Source organism: Lates calcarifer, linkage group LG20 (assembly GCF_001640805.2).
Source record: "Lates calcarifer isolate ASB-BC8 linkage group LG20, TLL_Latcal_v3, whole genome shotgun sequence".
Classification (NCBI taxonomy): Eukaryota; Metazoa; Chordata; class Actinopteri; family Centropomidae; genus Lates; species Lates calcarifer.
The window spans coordinates 15,479,837-15,497,764 of NC_066852.1; the positions used below are offsets into that span (position 1 = coordinate 15,479,837).

The window sequence follows — 17,928 nt, forward strand, 5'->3', positions numbered from 1 at the left end:
TTTCCTTTGGTTTCTCCACTTGCAGTGCCTTGGTCTCTTTCAGCCATTACAGACTCTCGTTTTTACAACTATCTGTATACACGGAGCACACATATGGTACATACAAACCATACACTATATATGGATATGAAAATATACACCTGTTTTAGATGACATATCAGTCATCCAAAATGGGTCTCAAGATTGTGTGGCCACAAGTTGGAGGTACAGCTGTGCAACAATCCAAAGAAAAAAAAAGATTCTCCCACAATAAAATAAATAAAATGAATCTGTGAGCTATACTTTTGTCCTGAGCTGCTCTGTGATTCATACTAAATTTGACAGAAATTTAAATGTGAACAGACAACGAAATATGTCAATTTACCATTAAAACTGGTAAATTTGCCTGTGAAGGTCACTCTAATATATAAAGCCTCTTCTAACGCTCAGGAGTATTATTTCATTATGGAGCTGATGTGGGTGCTACTATGAGCTATGATTAGCCTGAATGAAGCTTCAGGTATGAGCATTTGTCCGTGGCCCATACCCATCCTGTGGTGACAGTTCCCCCTGTCACTACAATGGGTAACAATAGAAGTTTTATGGTTGATGAAGGTGGGTGTGAAGTCTCTATATGGCAGGAATACCTGGGATATTGATCCACCCCCAATTGTCTAAACTTAGCCCAGGTGGTTGATGTGGTCAGGTCTATATAACTGCAGAGGGAGAGTAAAAAGCTATCTCTCAAGAAGTTCAGAGCGTGTTTGAGAAACTCCTCGCCATGGTAAGATTGCCCTCCTTGTCCTTCACATCTGTCTTTATTTGTCTGTTCTCCTCACCTTGTTTGTTCAGGTCTATTCTCCTGGGACGTTGGTAAGAGGACAGACTATCTTTACCCTGTACAGTTTCTGTGTCGCTGAGAAATATGATTTGAAAACTAACACCAAACATTTTTATTTAGGTTTTATTAGACAAAAGTTATACATTAAAGGTATTAGTGTTAAAGTTGCAGTGTGTTGAGCACTCTCAGAGATCCAACGTACGATGACTAAACTTTAAGCAGTGAGCATCTCGTGACTCTGACATGTTGTACATCGTTGATATGAAGCCAAATAGTTAAAAAGATAAAGCTAAACGCCCTTGTTCACTGTTAACAGGGCTACTTTTATACAACTGAGTGGGTACAAATTATTTTGGGTAGTTTGTGATAATTTCAATTATTTTTCTGTACAATTTGTGTTTTGTATTTTTGTATTTATAATTGTGGTTTTACTGGAAAAAATTGTGAAACTGTAAAAAGGGTATAGGACAACAAATTCAGGAGAAAACATTAGATTCCCTGAACTGAAGTTAGACTAAAGGTATTGTAAAATTAGTACAGTGACAAGGAAAGTAACTGCATTTACTCCAGTACTGTACTTAAGTACAGTTTTGAGGTACTTGTACTTTACTTGAGTATTTCCAGTTCAGTTTAATACACAAACAATGTCTCTAATTCTCCCGTCAGGCCCCGAAGAAGGCGAAGAAGAAGACGACCGAGGCTGGCTCTAACGTGTTCAGCATGTTTGAGCAGGCACAGATCCAGGAGTTCAAGGAGGTGGGAGAACTGCTGTCTGTTACGTCTGTCACATTTTTATTCATCTTGCATGAAAAATAGTTTAATCTGATTTGAGCTTAGGGACTGTTTTTTTTTTCAGCACATTCCCTGATTTTAATCCTTTGTTTAGAGAAAAATGGGTGTTAAGGGATGACTATTATTGTCGTGAATTTAAGAACTTAAAAAGCCACTGAGTACTGCTGGGAAATATTTTAATTTTGGTGGCATGCAAGGGAGCGCAGTCATTTTCAGAGGTGGAGGTATATTAAGTACATTCACTCAAGTACTTTACTTCCAGTAAGTACACTTTTGAGGTACTTGTACTAAACTATTTTACCCACTCCACTACAACACAGATAGAAATACTGAACTTCTATTTAAAGGAACAGTTCATCATTTTTGGAAATGATGAACTTTTACGATTAATCGTATTAGATACGATTGATATTATGCTCAGGTGCACCTCTCCCACTTCCACTTATTGCAGAATAAGATACTGGGATATCAGACTAGTAATGTTCAATAATAAGTAAAGAGGGCATTGCCTGTGGTAGCTGTCTCTCAGCCATGAATTAATAATGCTGACAGGCTGCAGGTTGAAGGTGTGTTGTTCAGCAAAATAAGCCTTACAAAGCCTCATAAATAAGATGCTTTCAATGAATATATGTTAACGAAAAATGTAGATGTAATAATAATATTTATATAAGTAACATGTTCAGCTGCAGAATAATGACATCTCTGTGCATCTTTTACTCCAGGCCTTCACCATCATGGACCAGAACAGAGATGGTGTCATTGACAAGGGTGACCTGAGAGACACCTATGCTGCTCTAGGTGACCTCCTGGCTCCACAGTGGCTTAGCTCAAACTACACACACACACACACACACACACACACACACTTACTGTAGTCACTTAGGGGGAAAGGACAAAGAACTTGCATTCATTTCCTGGAAACGTAACCTTACGTTACCCAACATAATCACTGACCCACTGCTGGTTGTACAGGACGTCTCAATGTTGGCAATGATGAGCTAGATGAGATGATGAAGGAGGCTCCAGGCCCCATCAACTTTACCATCTTCCTGGCTATGTTTGGAGAGAAGCTCAAAGGTCAGTCAGGCTGCCTGTGAACTAGGACTGGTGCCATGTTGGTTTGAGCCATGGGTCCACTGGGATAGAGCAGTGCATGGGTTAAACTGATTGATCTGATGTACCACAGTGCTGTTAAAATATTAAAGCAGTCTTCTCGAAACATTTTTAATCATTTAGGAACTGACCCTGAGGAAACCATTCTCAACGCTTTCAAGATCTTTGACCCAGAGGGAAAAGGTGTCCTGAGAGGAGAGGAGTAAGTAAAGATCTTTAAAACAAGTTTTCAGCCACAATGGTGGTTCTGTGGGTCTATACTGCACAATGGTGTTTGACCTAAATGCTAATATATACATAAATAACTATATAATGTTTACCATGTTCACTGTCTTATTTTTTCCAAACAAAGTACAGATGAAGCTGATGGGAATGTCATTAGTTTCACAGGTATTTGGTCATAAACCAAAGTATTGGACAAGCAAAATTTGTCCTGATGATGATCCTAGAAGATACATCTTCTGAGGACCAGGAATGTCTGAAATTTTCTGGGGAATCCATCCAATAGTTGTTGATATATAGTGGTGCGTTGCCTTTGCTCTAATGTGGTGTGTGTATTATGTATCAAGCATCAATGAAGAAATATTTCTAAGATAATTATTAGTTAAAGTGCTGCATAGTTAAGTTTTAGGTTGACATAATTACTTATATTATTTACCCCTGTGATTTTCCTGCTGTGACATGTTAAAATGTCTTCTGTTAAAAAGATCTATACAGCAACACTGTGAAAAACTCTATGGCAGATAAATAAGATGAAGTCCCGTTGATAATTAGCTAATATGAATTTGCTCATTTAAGAGGAAAAATACTGATCGAGATTTAGGAACAAGTAACAATTTATAATTTTCCTTTTGCAGCATCAAATACTATCTGATGTCTCAGGCAGACAAGTTCACAGAGGAGGAGGTAACGCATGTCCACCCACCTCTACATCTACATTAATACATAGCACCTTCACACTGAGCAGGACTGACACAAGTGTTTACTGTTCTGTACATTAGACAAAGCAGAACTTGCATGGCATGATATGTTGTGGTAAACCATAGAAGTACTGCAGGACTCCTGAACTAGCTGAACTCAGATATGAAACACAGCGGCAATCAACATAGTAAGAGCCAGTCGCTTGCAGTCGTTCATGTGCCATCAGACTGTTGCTGTTTCATTCATCGTTTGAATCCCTTCATCCAATGTTTTAAGGCAGCTGTAACCATTATTTACTATTACAAGTTGCTCGTAGATCGAGATAAAAAAGCTTCCTCCAGAACCACTGGATGTGCAATAATATTTAAAAAGTGATAATATGTCAATGTTCATGGCTTGTTTTCACTGGTCGAAGTGGCCAAAAAAATCAGTTCCTGCAGGTTAAAACTGATCCACTGATCAAATAGCATCAAATATGTCCATACTTTGTCATGTTGACCAGTTTTTATTCAAACTGTTAATGCAGGTCCACTAACTGTTACAATCACAGTTATTTCCTGTGGCAGCTTCACAATAAAAGCCTTCCACTGCTTCCCTCAGGGAAAAATTTACTGTAAAGCAGCAGCAGGAAATGTTCAGCTTGCATCAGCAGTAACTTATCACAGCTCTGATAAAGATGAAAGTGATATCTGAAACTGTGAAGAGGGAGGAACGTTGGAGTGAAACTGAAATCCAAACCACAGACACTCAGTTCCAGGATATAAAAGTACTAAGAGCTGAACGCAGAGAGGTTTCTCTTTGGTTGTCAGCACAACCACACATACGCTCATTATGAGCAAATATTAACATCAAAATTGTAATTCTCAGTTGACAGCAGTGAGAATTTCTGACAGCGATGATATCTCACACTTATTGAAAGAAGATTATATCTTGTTTGTTTAATTAGTGAGCTAGGTGCTCTCTTCTTTTGGACAGAGCCAGGCCAGCTGTTTCCCCCTGTTTCCAGTCTTTATGCTAAGCTAAGCTAACCGTCTCCTGGCTGCAGCTTCATGTTTATTGTACAGAAAGAAGAGTGGTATCAGTCTTCTCTAACTCTGGGCAAGAAAAAGAATAAATGTCAAACTACTGTTTTGACATCCATTTTGGGGATTTAAATGAAGAAATATACTAAGTTGCGATTCACTGCTCGGATCTTTTAATAATTTTTTTTTTTTTAACTTTATGGCGCTTCAAACACTTCAAACGTGCATGCATCCTTCACTATCAGTCTGACTCTCGTCCTTCGCCCCTTCTTTTAGGTAAATCAGATGTTCACAAACTTTCCCCTGGATGTTGCTGGAAACCTGGATTACAAAAACCTGTGTTACGTTATTACCCATGGCGAGGAAAAGGAACAGGAGTAAAACAACCACTAATGACCTTCAAATCACCCGTCAGTCACATGCTGTCTGAGCCTCTTCAACCAAACATCATCACGTTGTCTTGTTTCACAAACAGCTTTAACAATAAACGTTTCAAAGGAGTCCTGTGTTCATTGCTACTGTATGAGATAGTTTGTATGGCATTTAAGTGACACCCCACAAACCCATGTCTGCCTAACCACACGTGGGATGTGAATCTCACTCTCGAGCACCAAAGTTCTGCGCTTTGTACCAGAGCTGAAACAAACAACAAACTTAATGCTTCGTGCAGTGGGCGCCACAAACATGCGCATGCGCCCTCAGCTGTTCACAATTGCGAAATTGGTCCACAGGCCCAGCACATACCTCTGAAACATCAAACATATAACAATGAGCAGTGTCTGGTCTCACGATAAATGTAATCGATGTACTTATAAAGACCAGAAGAGAATAAAAGCAAGTAGAAACCCAGCTGCGACTTTATTCCCTGTCATTCTACGTGTTCTGGTACATGGCAACAGGAAAGATGACCCTAACGCTCAGACGGAACAGGTTAGAGGTGTTTTATCATAACCAGTGTTAAAATAAACAGCCTTACACTCAGAGGTGGAATCTCAGATCCTTTTAAGTAAGTACCAGTACATTCATGCAAAAATGTTCCATTAAAGGTGAAAGTCCTGCATTTAAAATCCCTGATGAGCACAATGTACTTCAAGTATCACAAGTAAAAAAGAAGCAGCATTTTAGTGCCGTAGCAGGTTGAGGTAAAGCCAATTTCAACTAATCTATATACAGTTCAGTAGTTTAGGCCACTTGTTTCCAAACTAGACACAAGCTGTTTTCATTTTTTGGACTTTTCTCAGGTCTTTACTTTTTGTGTAAAATACTGGATAATTCTACCTCTTCTACCTGAACCGTTCTTTAAATGAGACGATCTCAGAGGTTTAGAGGGGAAATGTCTTCATGGTGGAGCTGCTAACAGCTCATGGTTGAAATGTGACATGAGCACCAACAGTGCTTTTTTTGGAGCAGTTCATGAGCCAAAAAGGTTGGGAACCTCTGATTTAATGATTTAATCAAGGTATTTTAATATAGGTTAGGTTAAAAAAAAAAAAAAAGTCCCATTCAGTCTGTAGTCACAGACATTAAAATAATAATGAGAATGAATACTGCACTCTATTTCTAGATTTTCTAAATAGCGCAGAAACAAGACCTTCCTGATGTGCTTTCTTTTTCATTCACTCAAGGAAATAATCCAATACACTACTTGTGAATTAAACACACTGAAATAAGTGATTTTTAAATATATATAATGTATATTTTTATATACAGTCCATGAATCACATGAACAAGGGTGAAAGGCTACTCTGCTAAGTTGGGATAGTTAGCCTTTAGTTTGCAATTTTTTTTGCTTTATAATGATTTAAGATTTAACTACTGTCTTATTTGTGTGGTATAACAAACTCGCTAACATACCGGGGCATCAAAATAGTTTTTTTCAATCCCATGAAAAAATGGGTAAATTCAGGTTTAGCTAAATCTGTGTCACCAGCTCAGGTGATGGAGTGGAGTCACAGCAATTTGTTTATCTAGCTCTTGTGAATTTTTAATGCTGTATTTTTCACTTTTCTCCACAAAGATTACAAATTTCTATGATATATATTATTCTAATGGTATTCAGTTTTAACTATTGAGGTAGTTTGTTAGTAGAACAGTGACATAGAACAACAGATAAAGGGAAAACATTAGTCATATAACTGATGCTTGTTGTAGAGATCAGGTTGAGAAAAAGGAAACCACTAATTAAAATACCAAACAGTAAAGGCAGTTGAGCATTTGACATTTTTTTGGGTGTCCAATTGAAACCACACATCATAGATGTGTACTTCTGGGAGGTCTTGCCTGTCTTGAGTGTGACGGATGTGGCGAGGTGTTGAAAGAGGAAGCACAGCTTGTGCTGCTGCTGCTACTGAAGAATGAAGGCAACCGGACCACTGAAGGTAAAATACCAACATATTAGATACAAAATCTGTAGTGACTTACATGTAAAGCATCAAGTTAGCTTGTAGTCTATTTTAGCTTGCTTTTAAAAGAGATTAATCAATCGTGGATGTTTGTGTTTGACCTGAAGCTGATAGTTACGGTCAAGACAACAAAATCTGATCCAACGTTCATGAGCACATCAATTAGTGTTTTTGTAGAAGTTGGAAACCTTTAAACATTTCTTTTTCCAAGGTCTAAAGACAAAACACACTATATATTACCAAAAAAATCAGTGATGTAACGTAACTAAGTATATTCACTTGTACTTTACTGAAGTATTTTACTTGCTATTTTACTTTTTACTTTAGTACATTGCCGGGGGAAATGTGGTTTACTTCTCTACATTTAGCTGACAGTTGTAGTTACTGTGGCTAAAACTACCCATTAATTGTCACCTTAATGCATGAGAAATAATCATCCAATGATTTAACACTGTGAAAGGGACCGGTCTATTACCTAATGGGTGCTCTTATTTTTTGCGCTTGTAGCACATTTTGCTGCTATTACTTCAGTAGGATTACGAATGCAGGACTTTCTTGTAATGGTGTGGCCTTTCAGTGTAGTATCACCATCTTTATTCTGTACATCACTGCTAAAAATACAGAAACAACCATATTTGTTTATCTAAATGATGTTGAGTCTAATGATGCAAAGAGTGGAAATATTTTAAATGTTGTGTTGTAAAGTATGTTTTCACTGAGTAATATTTCATGAGCATTATACTAATTGAGAGAGGTGGCCGTAAATTACAGAGTAAATATATTGTATGTATAGGATATCAATAAAATAATAATTTGAGTGGCCACTGGTATGTAAGGGAAAAAATAGAGGAAGAAAGGGAGTGATTAATTTGTGTTTAGGAGGAAACATAAATAAATGTATTTTGACCGTTTAAAAGAATCCAGTACATATCAAATAAATAAAAATACAGACAGTAGACCTACAGTAGACCTATAAAGCAGTTGTAGTATAAAAATATATATAAAATGGCTCAACTACAGTGGGGAAAGAAAAGAAAACTTTGTAACACTGAGAAGTTTTTAAATATGGGGTGCTAAATGTAAAAGCAAAATGGGAAGAATGGGTTATGTGCGAAACACAACAGTTCAACAAGACTGTTTTATTTGCCACATTCAACATGTGTGGTGAAACGCAGGGTGGCAGATGTTTAAGGGTGTGTGAAAAAACTAGTGCGCAATCAGGAACAATAATTAGAACAACAGTAAGAATTAGGCAAAGAAATATTAAGTATGAACATGCAGTTGGCAGTCTATTATATAGACACACCTTACAAAACTAATGCAGTCTAATACAACAGCTACCATTGTGAGGGTTATAATGTTCAGTTTGACTCTAAACTTTTTAAAGACGTGTTGATTCAACTTTATGGTCATTTCTGGGGCTGTAGTTTGTGAACGGACTCACAGGAGCTCATCAAGACCAAACCAGTATCCCTAGCATTTATATCAGTCGATTCCACTCCTCACAGGAGTAATGTTGACCACAGGTCTGCGATTTTCTAGTGTTAATTTAACTCCCTTCCATTCAGTACAAAAATTACAGTTACTTCACTGACAAACACAAAAACACGGCAATTGTTAACACATAGCTGACAGCCACTTAATATCCTTCGTTATGATCCCCCCCCCCCACACTTTGCTAATAGTTACGGTTAACAGTTTTATAAAATACTGAAGGTAAAGTCTTTACTGTGCAGTGTTACCTAAACGTGTCACTCTGTGTGGCTTTCTCGGATTTTTATTTCACTTACAGCAGATTTTTACACAGAGGATACTGTTAACCTTTCATTCTAAGTGAAAAGGAGTTAAATTAAGTGTAAAAGTAGAGACCAATTTTCTTTAATACGTTTGTTGCAGTGTAAAAGCAATTTTCATGTGTTAGGACCCTGTTCTCTTCACACCAGCTAGTAGACCTGGGGTCCCCTGACGAGAAGACTGGAACTCACCACAGTCTTTCCCTGACCTTACTGTTGTAGCCATGCACGGATATTGTAGATTTTTACGAAAGCTGTCACTGAACCTAATCCTAATAATGTTCAACTCGGATGTTCTTGTCTGGAGAGTTGTGAGGAAGCCTGTGATCTGGAAACACACAGCAGCTGTTGCGCCCTGTTTTATCAGGCACAGCTTTATAGTAAAAGGTGTAAAAGAGAAGAACTCACACCACACACGTGGGAGTGGACTGAACTCCTGACCATATTTCGTAACAAGCACAACATAAAACTGGAGTGGCAGAAAACCATGACTGATGGAAAAATGTAGCTCATTGTAAAGGTTCACTTTCCAGTAAGACCATGACCCATGACATTAAAATGTCAGGGCTTCGACACAACAGCTGAAATGTATGAACACAAATTTTAAAAATGAGGCCGCACAATAAATAACTAATGCACAGGTCATTAACAGAACAGAGAGATAAACAGCATTGTTATATTCACATATGTTTAAGGTTTATGAAAGATAACAGAATATTGTTTCACAGGCAAAGTTCATGTGATGAAGCATAAGACTACATAATTGTAAAATGTGCGGCTTACAGCAGAACTGAGCGTCAGACAACAGACCAATCAACTGTAGATAAAAAGCTTGAATAGTTGAAAAATGGACGTCTCTGACATCCCATAAACATATGCTACAATTAAGGCATCAATTAACAATTATTTTGATCATCAGTTATTTTTGCAATTACCTGATTCATTGTTTGGTCTAGAAAAAGGACAGAAAACTGTGAAAAACGGCCTTGTAATGTTCTGAAAGCACAACGTGATGCGTTCAAATGTCTTCTTTTGTCTGACCAAAAAGTCACAATGATATAAAGGCAAACAAAAGCAGAGAATGTTTTTAAATCTTCGCTTGAGAAACAACTTAAATGGATTATTTTTTGTTTCGGCTGTCTTTGTTGCAGCACTAGTTAAAATGTTAGCGGTCCAGTTGAGGGCCATGTTTTGTCTATGTGGAAGTTATTAACACAAGAGTTCAAATGAAGCAATTCAAGAGAAAAAAAATGTGATTCCTGCAATGAATTATTTGAGAGTATAATTTTTATCCAGAAATGTATTTGTCGGCCCCCCATCCATGACACCTGCCATGCTCCTTACTGATTGGATAGTTGACAAAGCTGATCTAACCTCCGACTGTCGAGTCGGGCATTAAACTTCAGCCAAATGAACCTCAATTATTACTGTGCTTTATATTCTCTTCTCCTCCAGGAGTCCATTCTTACAACCTTTAAATGACAATTCACAGAACAGACCATTGATACTCAGAATGAGACTCCACAATGCTAACAAACAGGTAAATAAAAACTCACCTCTGCCATACAATAGAGACTGTACCCCTACATAATACTATCAGCTCTCAGAGTATAGATACAATCAATAAACTTACTAACCACAAATAAAGCAGGATGGAAAGATCTTTGCATCAACTGTTACATTTCAAGTGTCTTTTACTACTTTCTGCTGTAAACTTATGCAAACTTATGGACTCAGTTCCAACATTACTCAGTCCTACATGGTGATAGTTGTGATTGTAAACAGTAAACATGTCTTTACTATGATGTCACTGTAAGCAGATATAACTACTGTGTAACTGTATGAGCTAGCCTATAAACAAGTAATGGGTGAAGTAGCTGAATGGGAACAGCCACATGACCGCAATGTCGCTTCTTCACTGTTAACATAAATAAAGACAAAGAAAAATCTAAAAATAAAAAATAAAAAGTTAATAATAATATAATATATATCTTCATACAGTTGTACACTTCAAATGTCTTTACAGCTGTATACACCTACATTACAGTGTGTTATAAACCAAGTATTAAATGTTTGTATAAGGTTTATAAATGCTAAGGGAGGTTTAAGGTAAATTTAAAGTTATCCAAATGTGCTGAAATTTTACCTACTCACAAAATACAACCTCACAATGACCTTCAGATACAATAATCATGATCAGCTTACAGAGACTTATTTTAACTTTAACATTTACTTATTTTTTTTCCTGTAATCAGTGTCTTGTACCTTGATACAATCTGTGGCTTTGTCAGATAGAGATATACTATACATCTTTTCTCTTTGCTGTTTTACTGGGGGGTAAGTTTTTTCTGGGTCAACAGTGGTATGGTTTTAGAAAAAAAGCTGTTAGGTCTGAGACAGTGTGACAGTTGGGTTTAAATGTGACATTTATCAGTCTTAATATATCTTGCATTAGATTTTTTTTTTTTTTTTTTGCCCCCGCAGATATAAGTAGAAATACCGACTTTGAGACTACATTAAAGTTGTGATGCCTCTTAAATGGCAGCGTAAGTAGGTAGGTGTCAGTCCTGTGTAGAATCTACAAACTGTGTTTCAGTTTTGTTTCGGCCAACCACATCCTGTGATTCAATCTGTCTTGTTAACAGGAAAACAGCAGCTACTTCAACCATGACAGAGAGAAGAAGAGAGATGAATGTTGACCAGCAGTGTCTGCATTAATATAATCTCTACAACCTCCTCACTTAATGATTAACAAATAACTTTTAACTGGTTGGTAACTACTGAGCTGCGTCGGCAAGCTCTGAGAGCTGGTTCATGTAACAGTTGGTCATTTGTGCCTTTTGTGTGTCTTGTAGGTATGATTGGAAACCCCAGTCTGTTGGCTGCAGTCCTGACTGTTGTGTCAGTGGTGTCACTAAGTCTACTGAGTCTTCTATGTCTACGGTGTAAAAGGAAGTCTAGTAAGTGCATTTGGTAGATAAGGAACTATTTCTTTGTGTATTTTTACATTTTGTTACAAGAGTATTTTTAATGCTCAATTGATAAAATGGAGATAAGCTCTTTATCAACAGGCAAAGACTCAGTGGGAATAGGTTAATTAAAGGAATAGTTCAACGTACTCAATGCTTTCTTGCGGAAGGCTGGATGATACTTTTGATACCACATAGTGGTAGAAGCTACTGTCTAATTTAGCATGGGTAGCATTTTGGGTAGCTTCCGCACAAATTAAACAAACATATTAATTACTGAGCTTTAGAGGTGGTGGTAGGCAGAGTTTACTTACTTACAGAGCCAGGGTAGCTGTCAATTGCAGTCTTTATGCTAAGCTAAGTTAGCTAGCTGTTTGTAGCACAATGTTTACCGTAATTTCCAGACTATAAGCCGCTACTTTTTTCACACTCTTTGAACTTGCGGCTTAAACAATGATGCGGCTAATTTATAGATTTTTACGGGCTAACAAGCTTCATGCCGCAAATACATTTAGACACCTGCGGCTTATAGACAAGTGCAGCCAGTATATGCACTTTTTTTTTCTTTTTACATTTAGTGGGTGCTATAGTCAGGTGCGCTCAATAGTCTGGAAATTACGGTAATTTTTAACTTCAACCCAAAGTGACCTAAGTTCTGTTCACCAATAACATTTCAGCGAGCCATGAAATTCACTGTTTAACTTGAGCTGTCTAAATGGAATCATGAAAACCTTAATCATGATTTAATTCATATGCTTCAATATTGTAGTCAGATATGTAAAAGGTGAGAGGCTGCTGCCATAGGCATAACCACGTAGAGGGTGAAATTTTGTTGTTGAACCTCCCACTGTACATGTGAGTTTCATTAACCCCCCAGCACCCAGAAACCAACCAGTGCTCTACAGCTGAAGTAACTAGCTGATTAACTGACCAGACATTTTAGAGAACACTAATGTAAACTAACATAGCTCAGACACGTGCCTATAAAAAAGGACAAGACTTGATCAATCCTAGAAATGGTGACAAGAGGAACCCTTTCGGACAATGTCACCTCAAAGGAAGTGATGATGTTGTATTTTGTTGAAAAAATAGAACTAGTTGTGTCTGAAAAAAGACTAATTACTTTCACACCTTCACATACCTGACCACACAAAAACAGCAATTAAAACAGTGGCAGGTAGACGTCATATGAATAAAAACGATGCAGAAAACAAGAAATAATGATATAATCTTGTTAATATGAGGAACATCACAGTCTCGTTATCAGTCCACTCAGACTTGATGTTTTAGTCTCTTCGAAACAAATCTTTCAGGTACATCATTGTTTATTCACCGTCTGTTTCTATCGCACTTGTCACATTTCCACCTCAGTCGAGTGTAAAAACTAATTTATTCCACTCAAGCTTTTTATATAAACAAATTAAAACTGCACATAAGAACAGGTGGATGGAAATTCACTAACTGCTGATGATCTGACAAGACCTTCACCTGAAGCATATCAAGGTGATTCTCTATATCAAAGGCTGTGTGGTGATCAGTCATACTCTGTATAATACACTGGACAGCCACAATAAAATATATTCTGGTTTGTAGATTCCGCTCTTGTATTAATAGCTCACGTAATATTAGTCTTGTAACTATCAAGTGTCTGTGGCAGTTATTTTTAAGCTGCCTATTCAAACAGTTTCACTGCTTTTTGGTACTTGCAGAGGTTATACGCGAGGAACAGCCGACGTACAACCTGCAGACATTGTGAGTATTTAATATTTGGTCCACATTCTCAAGCCACGTGGGCAAACTGCTTTGAGCATTTTCTCTGTTGTTCTGTTGTCTATGATAATATTGCACTCATTACTTATAAGTAGTCACAAAACAGTCAATAAACAAGAGCAGTCACACCCCCAGATTAGCCAAACATATTTGGAAGAAAAAATGAAGGCAAACTGTAAAATTATTTCCCAGACTGTCTATTGTAAACATCTAATGTAGTTTAAAATGGATCCCATGTCAACGCTGTGGTAAATTAGTACTAATGTTTAGGTTTTGCTAACATTACTATTTAATGTTAAAACATTTTCCAATCACTTTATAAAATTTTGACATGAAAATGCTATCTTGACAGCCAACGCGGGGGGAGTATTTTTGCTGTGACACAATCAAAAACAGGTAAAGTTAATCAACCACAGCTTTTACTCCCCACATCCTCAGATGCTGTATCTGTTGACCACAAGTGACAACTGTATTTACTGTTTGCTTTTAATTAGCATATTTTACTAACCGCAACACCTTTTTCCCCAGTTACCAGGGCCAATCAGATATCTTCGGCCACAGTGTATGTATATTTCTACACACATCAGCTAACCTCATCTCTGTGTAAATGTATTGCAGTGTACTGTATGTGTTTGAAGGGATTGTCATGCTTGTTTTTTTTGCACAAGATAAGAAATGCAGTGTTTTTCATAAGCTTGCTTCACTAGGTAGTAAACAAAAGTAGAGGTTTCAATGAATACATCATCCCACTTTCTTTCAAAATGTTACATGAGAAGATTGATATCAATCATACATCTGTGTGCTCAGTATAGAGCTGGAGTCCCGATGTGATTAGCTTAGCTTAGCATTAAGACTGGAAGCAGGGTAAACAGCCTGGCTGTGCCCATAGTTCAAAAACATACCTGCCAACACTTCTAAAGCTCACTAATATTTTTTTCTTGTTTACTTCAACATCTGCTCGTCATGGCAACAACATTATTGGTCAAAGCCAGGCTAACTGAAACTGATAACGATCCTTTTATAACATGGGGCTCACGGGATGGAAAAAAACCTAATAAGCGTATTTTCAACATATTATTGTTATGTTATTAATTCTAACACAGTTTTCAGTCTGGACAGAGCATGTTATTGGGAAACAGCTTCTTAGTGATGGGTTCAAAACAGGATAAATAATCCAAAATAAACTACAGTCTACACAAAACTACTAATTCACACTGTATGTTTTTCAGTGAAACTGAAGTGGAATTGTCACCAGGTAAGGTTTTCCTGTTATTACAAAAATTTCACAAAGAAAGATGTCAACACTTAACACAGAACTGACTCTTGTTCTACATAAATGTGAGGCAAGCTGATCCATCAAAAGATATTTATACTTACATCTTACAGATGCAACTGATGACCAGTCAGACTATGAGAATATCGAAAAACCTGGTAACTTTACATACATAACACACAATAAAAAAACAACAAGAAGTATTTGTATTTTTTCATATACTTTATACTATCACTGTGTAACTGCATTTTGCTTTGTCCTTGATGTGAACCGTTATATCCTGCGTTGCAGCCCCTCAAAGAGGAAGTCTAGAACATACATATGTGTAAGTATTTCAGTTCAGTCACTTCTTCATCAAAAATTGTTTATAGGAGCTTGTAGGAAAAGTATGATGGAAAATATCAATGGTTTTGAAACCTTGACTTTTTCAAACCGCGGTATACCTTGAAACCAGTGACTGGCCCACGCATAACCAAGATCCCTGTGGAACATTTCATTACAAATCTATTTATGTACAGAGCAATAGGGTCAAAAACGTCATATTTGTGTATTGTTTTATAGAGCTCCACTCCCGTGCGCAGTATATGCAAATGAAGAGACCGAAACTGGTGATCTAACTGGTGAGTACTTTTACATGTTCCTCTCTTCTTTATATATATTTTTATTTTATTTTATATTTATTCACCAATTTCTCCAACTTGGATAGCTGTGTGATTACTTTTAACATTCATTACATGCATTTATTTTGTCTGTCTAGGTGATCTAGCTGATCAGATGCCAGGTGTCTATGAAAACTTTATCAAGTCATTGCCAATAAAAGACGGTATATCCAGCAACTATATAAAAATATCAGTCATAATTAAGTTAGAGATATGTTTTTTTCTCATTAGTGGATCATAAGTTAAGTTGTAGAAATGTGAAAGAGGATTGACACCAGGTCTTAAAGCTCTGCTGTTACACCCAACAGATGATGACGACTATGAGAACTCTGAATTCCTGGAACAAGTTGTGAACGAAGAAGAGGGTGAGTGGCATTAACAGCTTTAATCTGTTAGTTACATGTACATTTTTTCTAACACATTGCTAATCTATAATTAGAGGATAAAAAAAGCATACTACTTAACCAGAAGATGAGCAGACGTGAATCTACAAACTGAATTAATCCAAGCAGAGCTGCAATGTCTAGTCAAATAACTGATTAGTCCATTGTAATTTCTTTGAGTCATTTTTTAAGTTGAAATGCCAGAGCTGCTCATCCTGTAGCAGGGCATCATATTTTATAAGATATATGTTTTGTAAATACATTTTTATTCTGCAAAGTAGTATAGTAACTCATAAAAATGTGGCTGAGATAAAGGTACAATATTTCCATCTCACATGTGCTGAGGTAAGAGAAGAAAGCAACATTAACTGGAAACAACTTGTATGTGCCTAACAAACCAGCACTGGCTACAACTAAGTCATATCTCTGGGTTTTCTGTAAACAAACATTCACTAGTCCATAGCAACCATCCTGAATCACCATACCACAGCAACCACAGAATTAATTGTTATACGTTATCTTGTTATTTCTGGTGTTATCCGGTCTTTTACAGCGCTGTATGTGATGACATTTTCATAGTCAGGGTTTGTGCAGTGTTGACTGTCAATCCCCTGTCACAACAATCTCTTCGTTTTTAAGTCTGTAACACTGCAGCCCGCAATTGCATATAAAAATATTTGAGATTTAAAATTTTTAATAAACTGTAAGGTTTATTTTATTTATTTCAGTAAACTAAAAAAACTACAGATACCCTGATGGTGAAATTATAGCTTTTAGCATTTAGCTTACCATAAAACCCTTAACAATTACCTTATCTGGTCTGTTGGACACAAGACATTCTGTTTAGGAAGCTACTAATGTTAGAACTTTTTAGTCTGATTGTGAATTTGTTCGATATTGAATTATTAAATATTCTTCCACCATTTTTTGTGACAGATGAGCCAGATTATGTGAATCAAGAGGAGTAGCGCACCTGATGTGGACCACCAGAAAACATCAGTGAAAAGATGGAAACAGCCTACACATGTTGCTGTTTTTTTTTTTATTTCTGCTATGTGTGATGTGCAAATTGTGTGGACAGCTGTGTGAATAAATACTCATGAAGCTGGATTGTGTCTCATCTGTGAAAACCAAGGATGCCATCTAGTGGTACAGAAAACCCACTTTAATATACAGTATAGTACAGTACAGTTTGTCTGAATACTCAAAAAAGAGAGCTTGTTGTTGACTCAACGTAATTACTGTGCAAAGAAGCTGTCCTTAAGCTTGTTTTAGTTCATCATCTAAGTTCCTTAAATCTTCCTACATGTTGATGAGACTGCAGAAACATTGATAAGACTGTAATGTAATTACTAATAAGTCTTTATTGTTGTATTTGTTAACAACTGTAACTCCTAAGTGGATCCCCATAACAGAGGTCTGGTGTATAAAGAGATAATTAATGAAAATACAGTGAAACACAGTAAAAATCTAAAATCTGTCTTCAAAAGATAAGTTGTGATTGTTGACAAATTCTGTGACTCAGTGTGTTATAAATTAAATATCTATATACTGCTTATAGATGGAAAATATGTGGCTTTAAGTTACCTCAATAGGTCTAATACTCATTATATATAATGTGAGTTGTGCAAACCATTGTCTCCAGTGTTACTGGATTGTTTAGACTTTTTGGTGAGCCAATTAGATTTCTTAGTATTAACTCACTGCCATCAAAATATGATTTGAAAAGCTGTCATTTTATTATTCTAAAAATATAGGCACAACAAGGGAAATAACCCACAACAGCTGTCTGATTGTGAGTAGGTCTCAGTGACCACCTGGAAGCAGCATTGTTGTTGGTTTCGCACAGACTTCTCATGCTTCAGAGCTCAGAGAGTGGCTACTAAACGTCATATCAATCATATTTATATCACACAGTCTATGTTATTGCACGTTTACTTGTTGACTCAGTTATTTGAAGAGGCAATGCATGTATTAAAAGAGCAGCGGCTGCATATATAATGAGCCCAGA

At 36.8% G+C, this 17,928-nt stretch overlaps 2 protein-coding genes across 8 annotated transcripts; both read left to right on the forward strand.

Annotated features, from left to right (window-relative positions):
- The first annotated feature begins 652 nt into the window (after positions 1–652).
- Positions 653–5,168, forward strand: myl10 (myosin, light chain 10, regulatory). Its single transcript, XM_018691330.2, has 7 exons — positions 653–763; positions 1,487–1,576; positions 2,335–2,410; positions 2,585–2,689; positions 2,849–2,927; positions 3,583–3,631; positions 4,945–5,168. Exons 1-7 carry the CDS (start codon positions 761–763, stop codon positions 5,047–5,049), a joined length of 507 nt encoding a protein of 168 aa, XP_018546846.1. The 5' UTR covers positions 653–760; the 3' UTR covers positions 5,050–5,168.
- Positions 5,169–6,967: 1,799 nt separating this feature from the next.
- On the forward strand, positions 6,968–17,027 carry si:dkey-183i3.6 (LAT2 domain-containing protein). Of its 7 annotated transcripts, XM_051078433.1 has the most exons (15): positions 6,972–7,046; positions 10,319–10,403; positions 11,348–11,417; positions 11,509–11,632; positions 11,719–11,823; positions 13,542–13,584; positions 13,955–13,998; positions 14,131–14,164; positions 14,832–14,857; positions 14,989–15,033; positions 15,167–15,200; positions 15,437–15,495; positions 15,633–15,698; positions 15,843–15,899; positions 16,854–17,027. In XM_051078433.1, exons 5-15 carry the CDS (start codon positions 11,721–11,723, stop codon positions 16,883–16,885), a joined length of 543 nt encoding a protein of 180 aa, XP_050934390.1. In that variant the 5' UTR covers positions 6,972–7,046; positions 10,319–10,403; positions 11,348–11,417; positions 11,509–11,632; positions 11,719–11,720; the 3' UTR covers positions 16,886–17,027. The 7 variants fall into 7 exon arrangements, with proteins under 7 accessions (XP_050934394.1, XP_050934387.1, XP_050934390.1 ...); XM_051078437.1 differs by lacking the exon at positions 11,509–11,632 and having other exon boundaries at positions 6,968–7,046; positions 11,348–11,409; positions 15,633–15,656; XM_051078430.1 differs by lacking the exon at positions 11,509–11,632 and having other exon boundaries at positions 6,971–7,046; positions 11,348–11,409.
- Positions 17,028–17,928: the final 901 nt, after the last annotated feature.

Coding starts and splice junctions, on each gene's coding strand:
- myl10 (XM_018691330.2), top strand. Junction 1,577..2,334: donor AGATCCAGGAGTTCAAGGAG/GTGGGAGAACTG, acceptor CTTTTACTCCAG/GCCTTCACCATCATGGACCA. Junction 3,632..4,944: donor ACAAGTTCACAGAGGAGGAG/GTAACGCATGTC, acceptor CCCTTCTTTTAG/GTAAATCAGATGTTCACAAA.
- si:dkey-183i3.6 (XM_051078430.1), top strand. Junction 13,585..13,954: donor ACGTACAACCTGCAGACATT/GTGAGTATTTAA, acceptor CTATCTTGACAG/CCAACGCGGGGGGAGTATTT. Junction 15,699..15,842: donor GTCATTGCCAATAAAAGACG/GTATATCCAGCA, acceptor TACACCCAACAG/ATGATGACGACTATGAGAAC.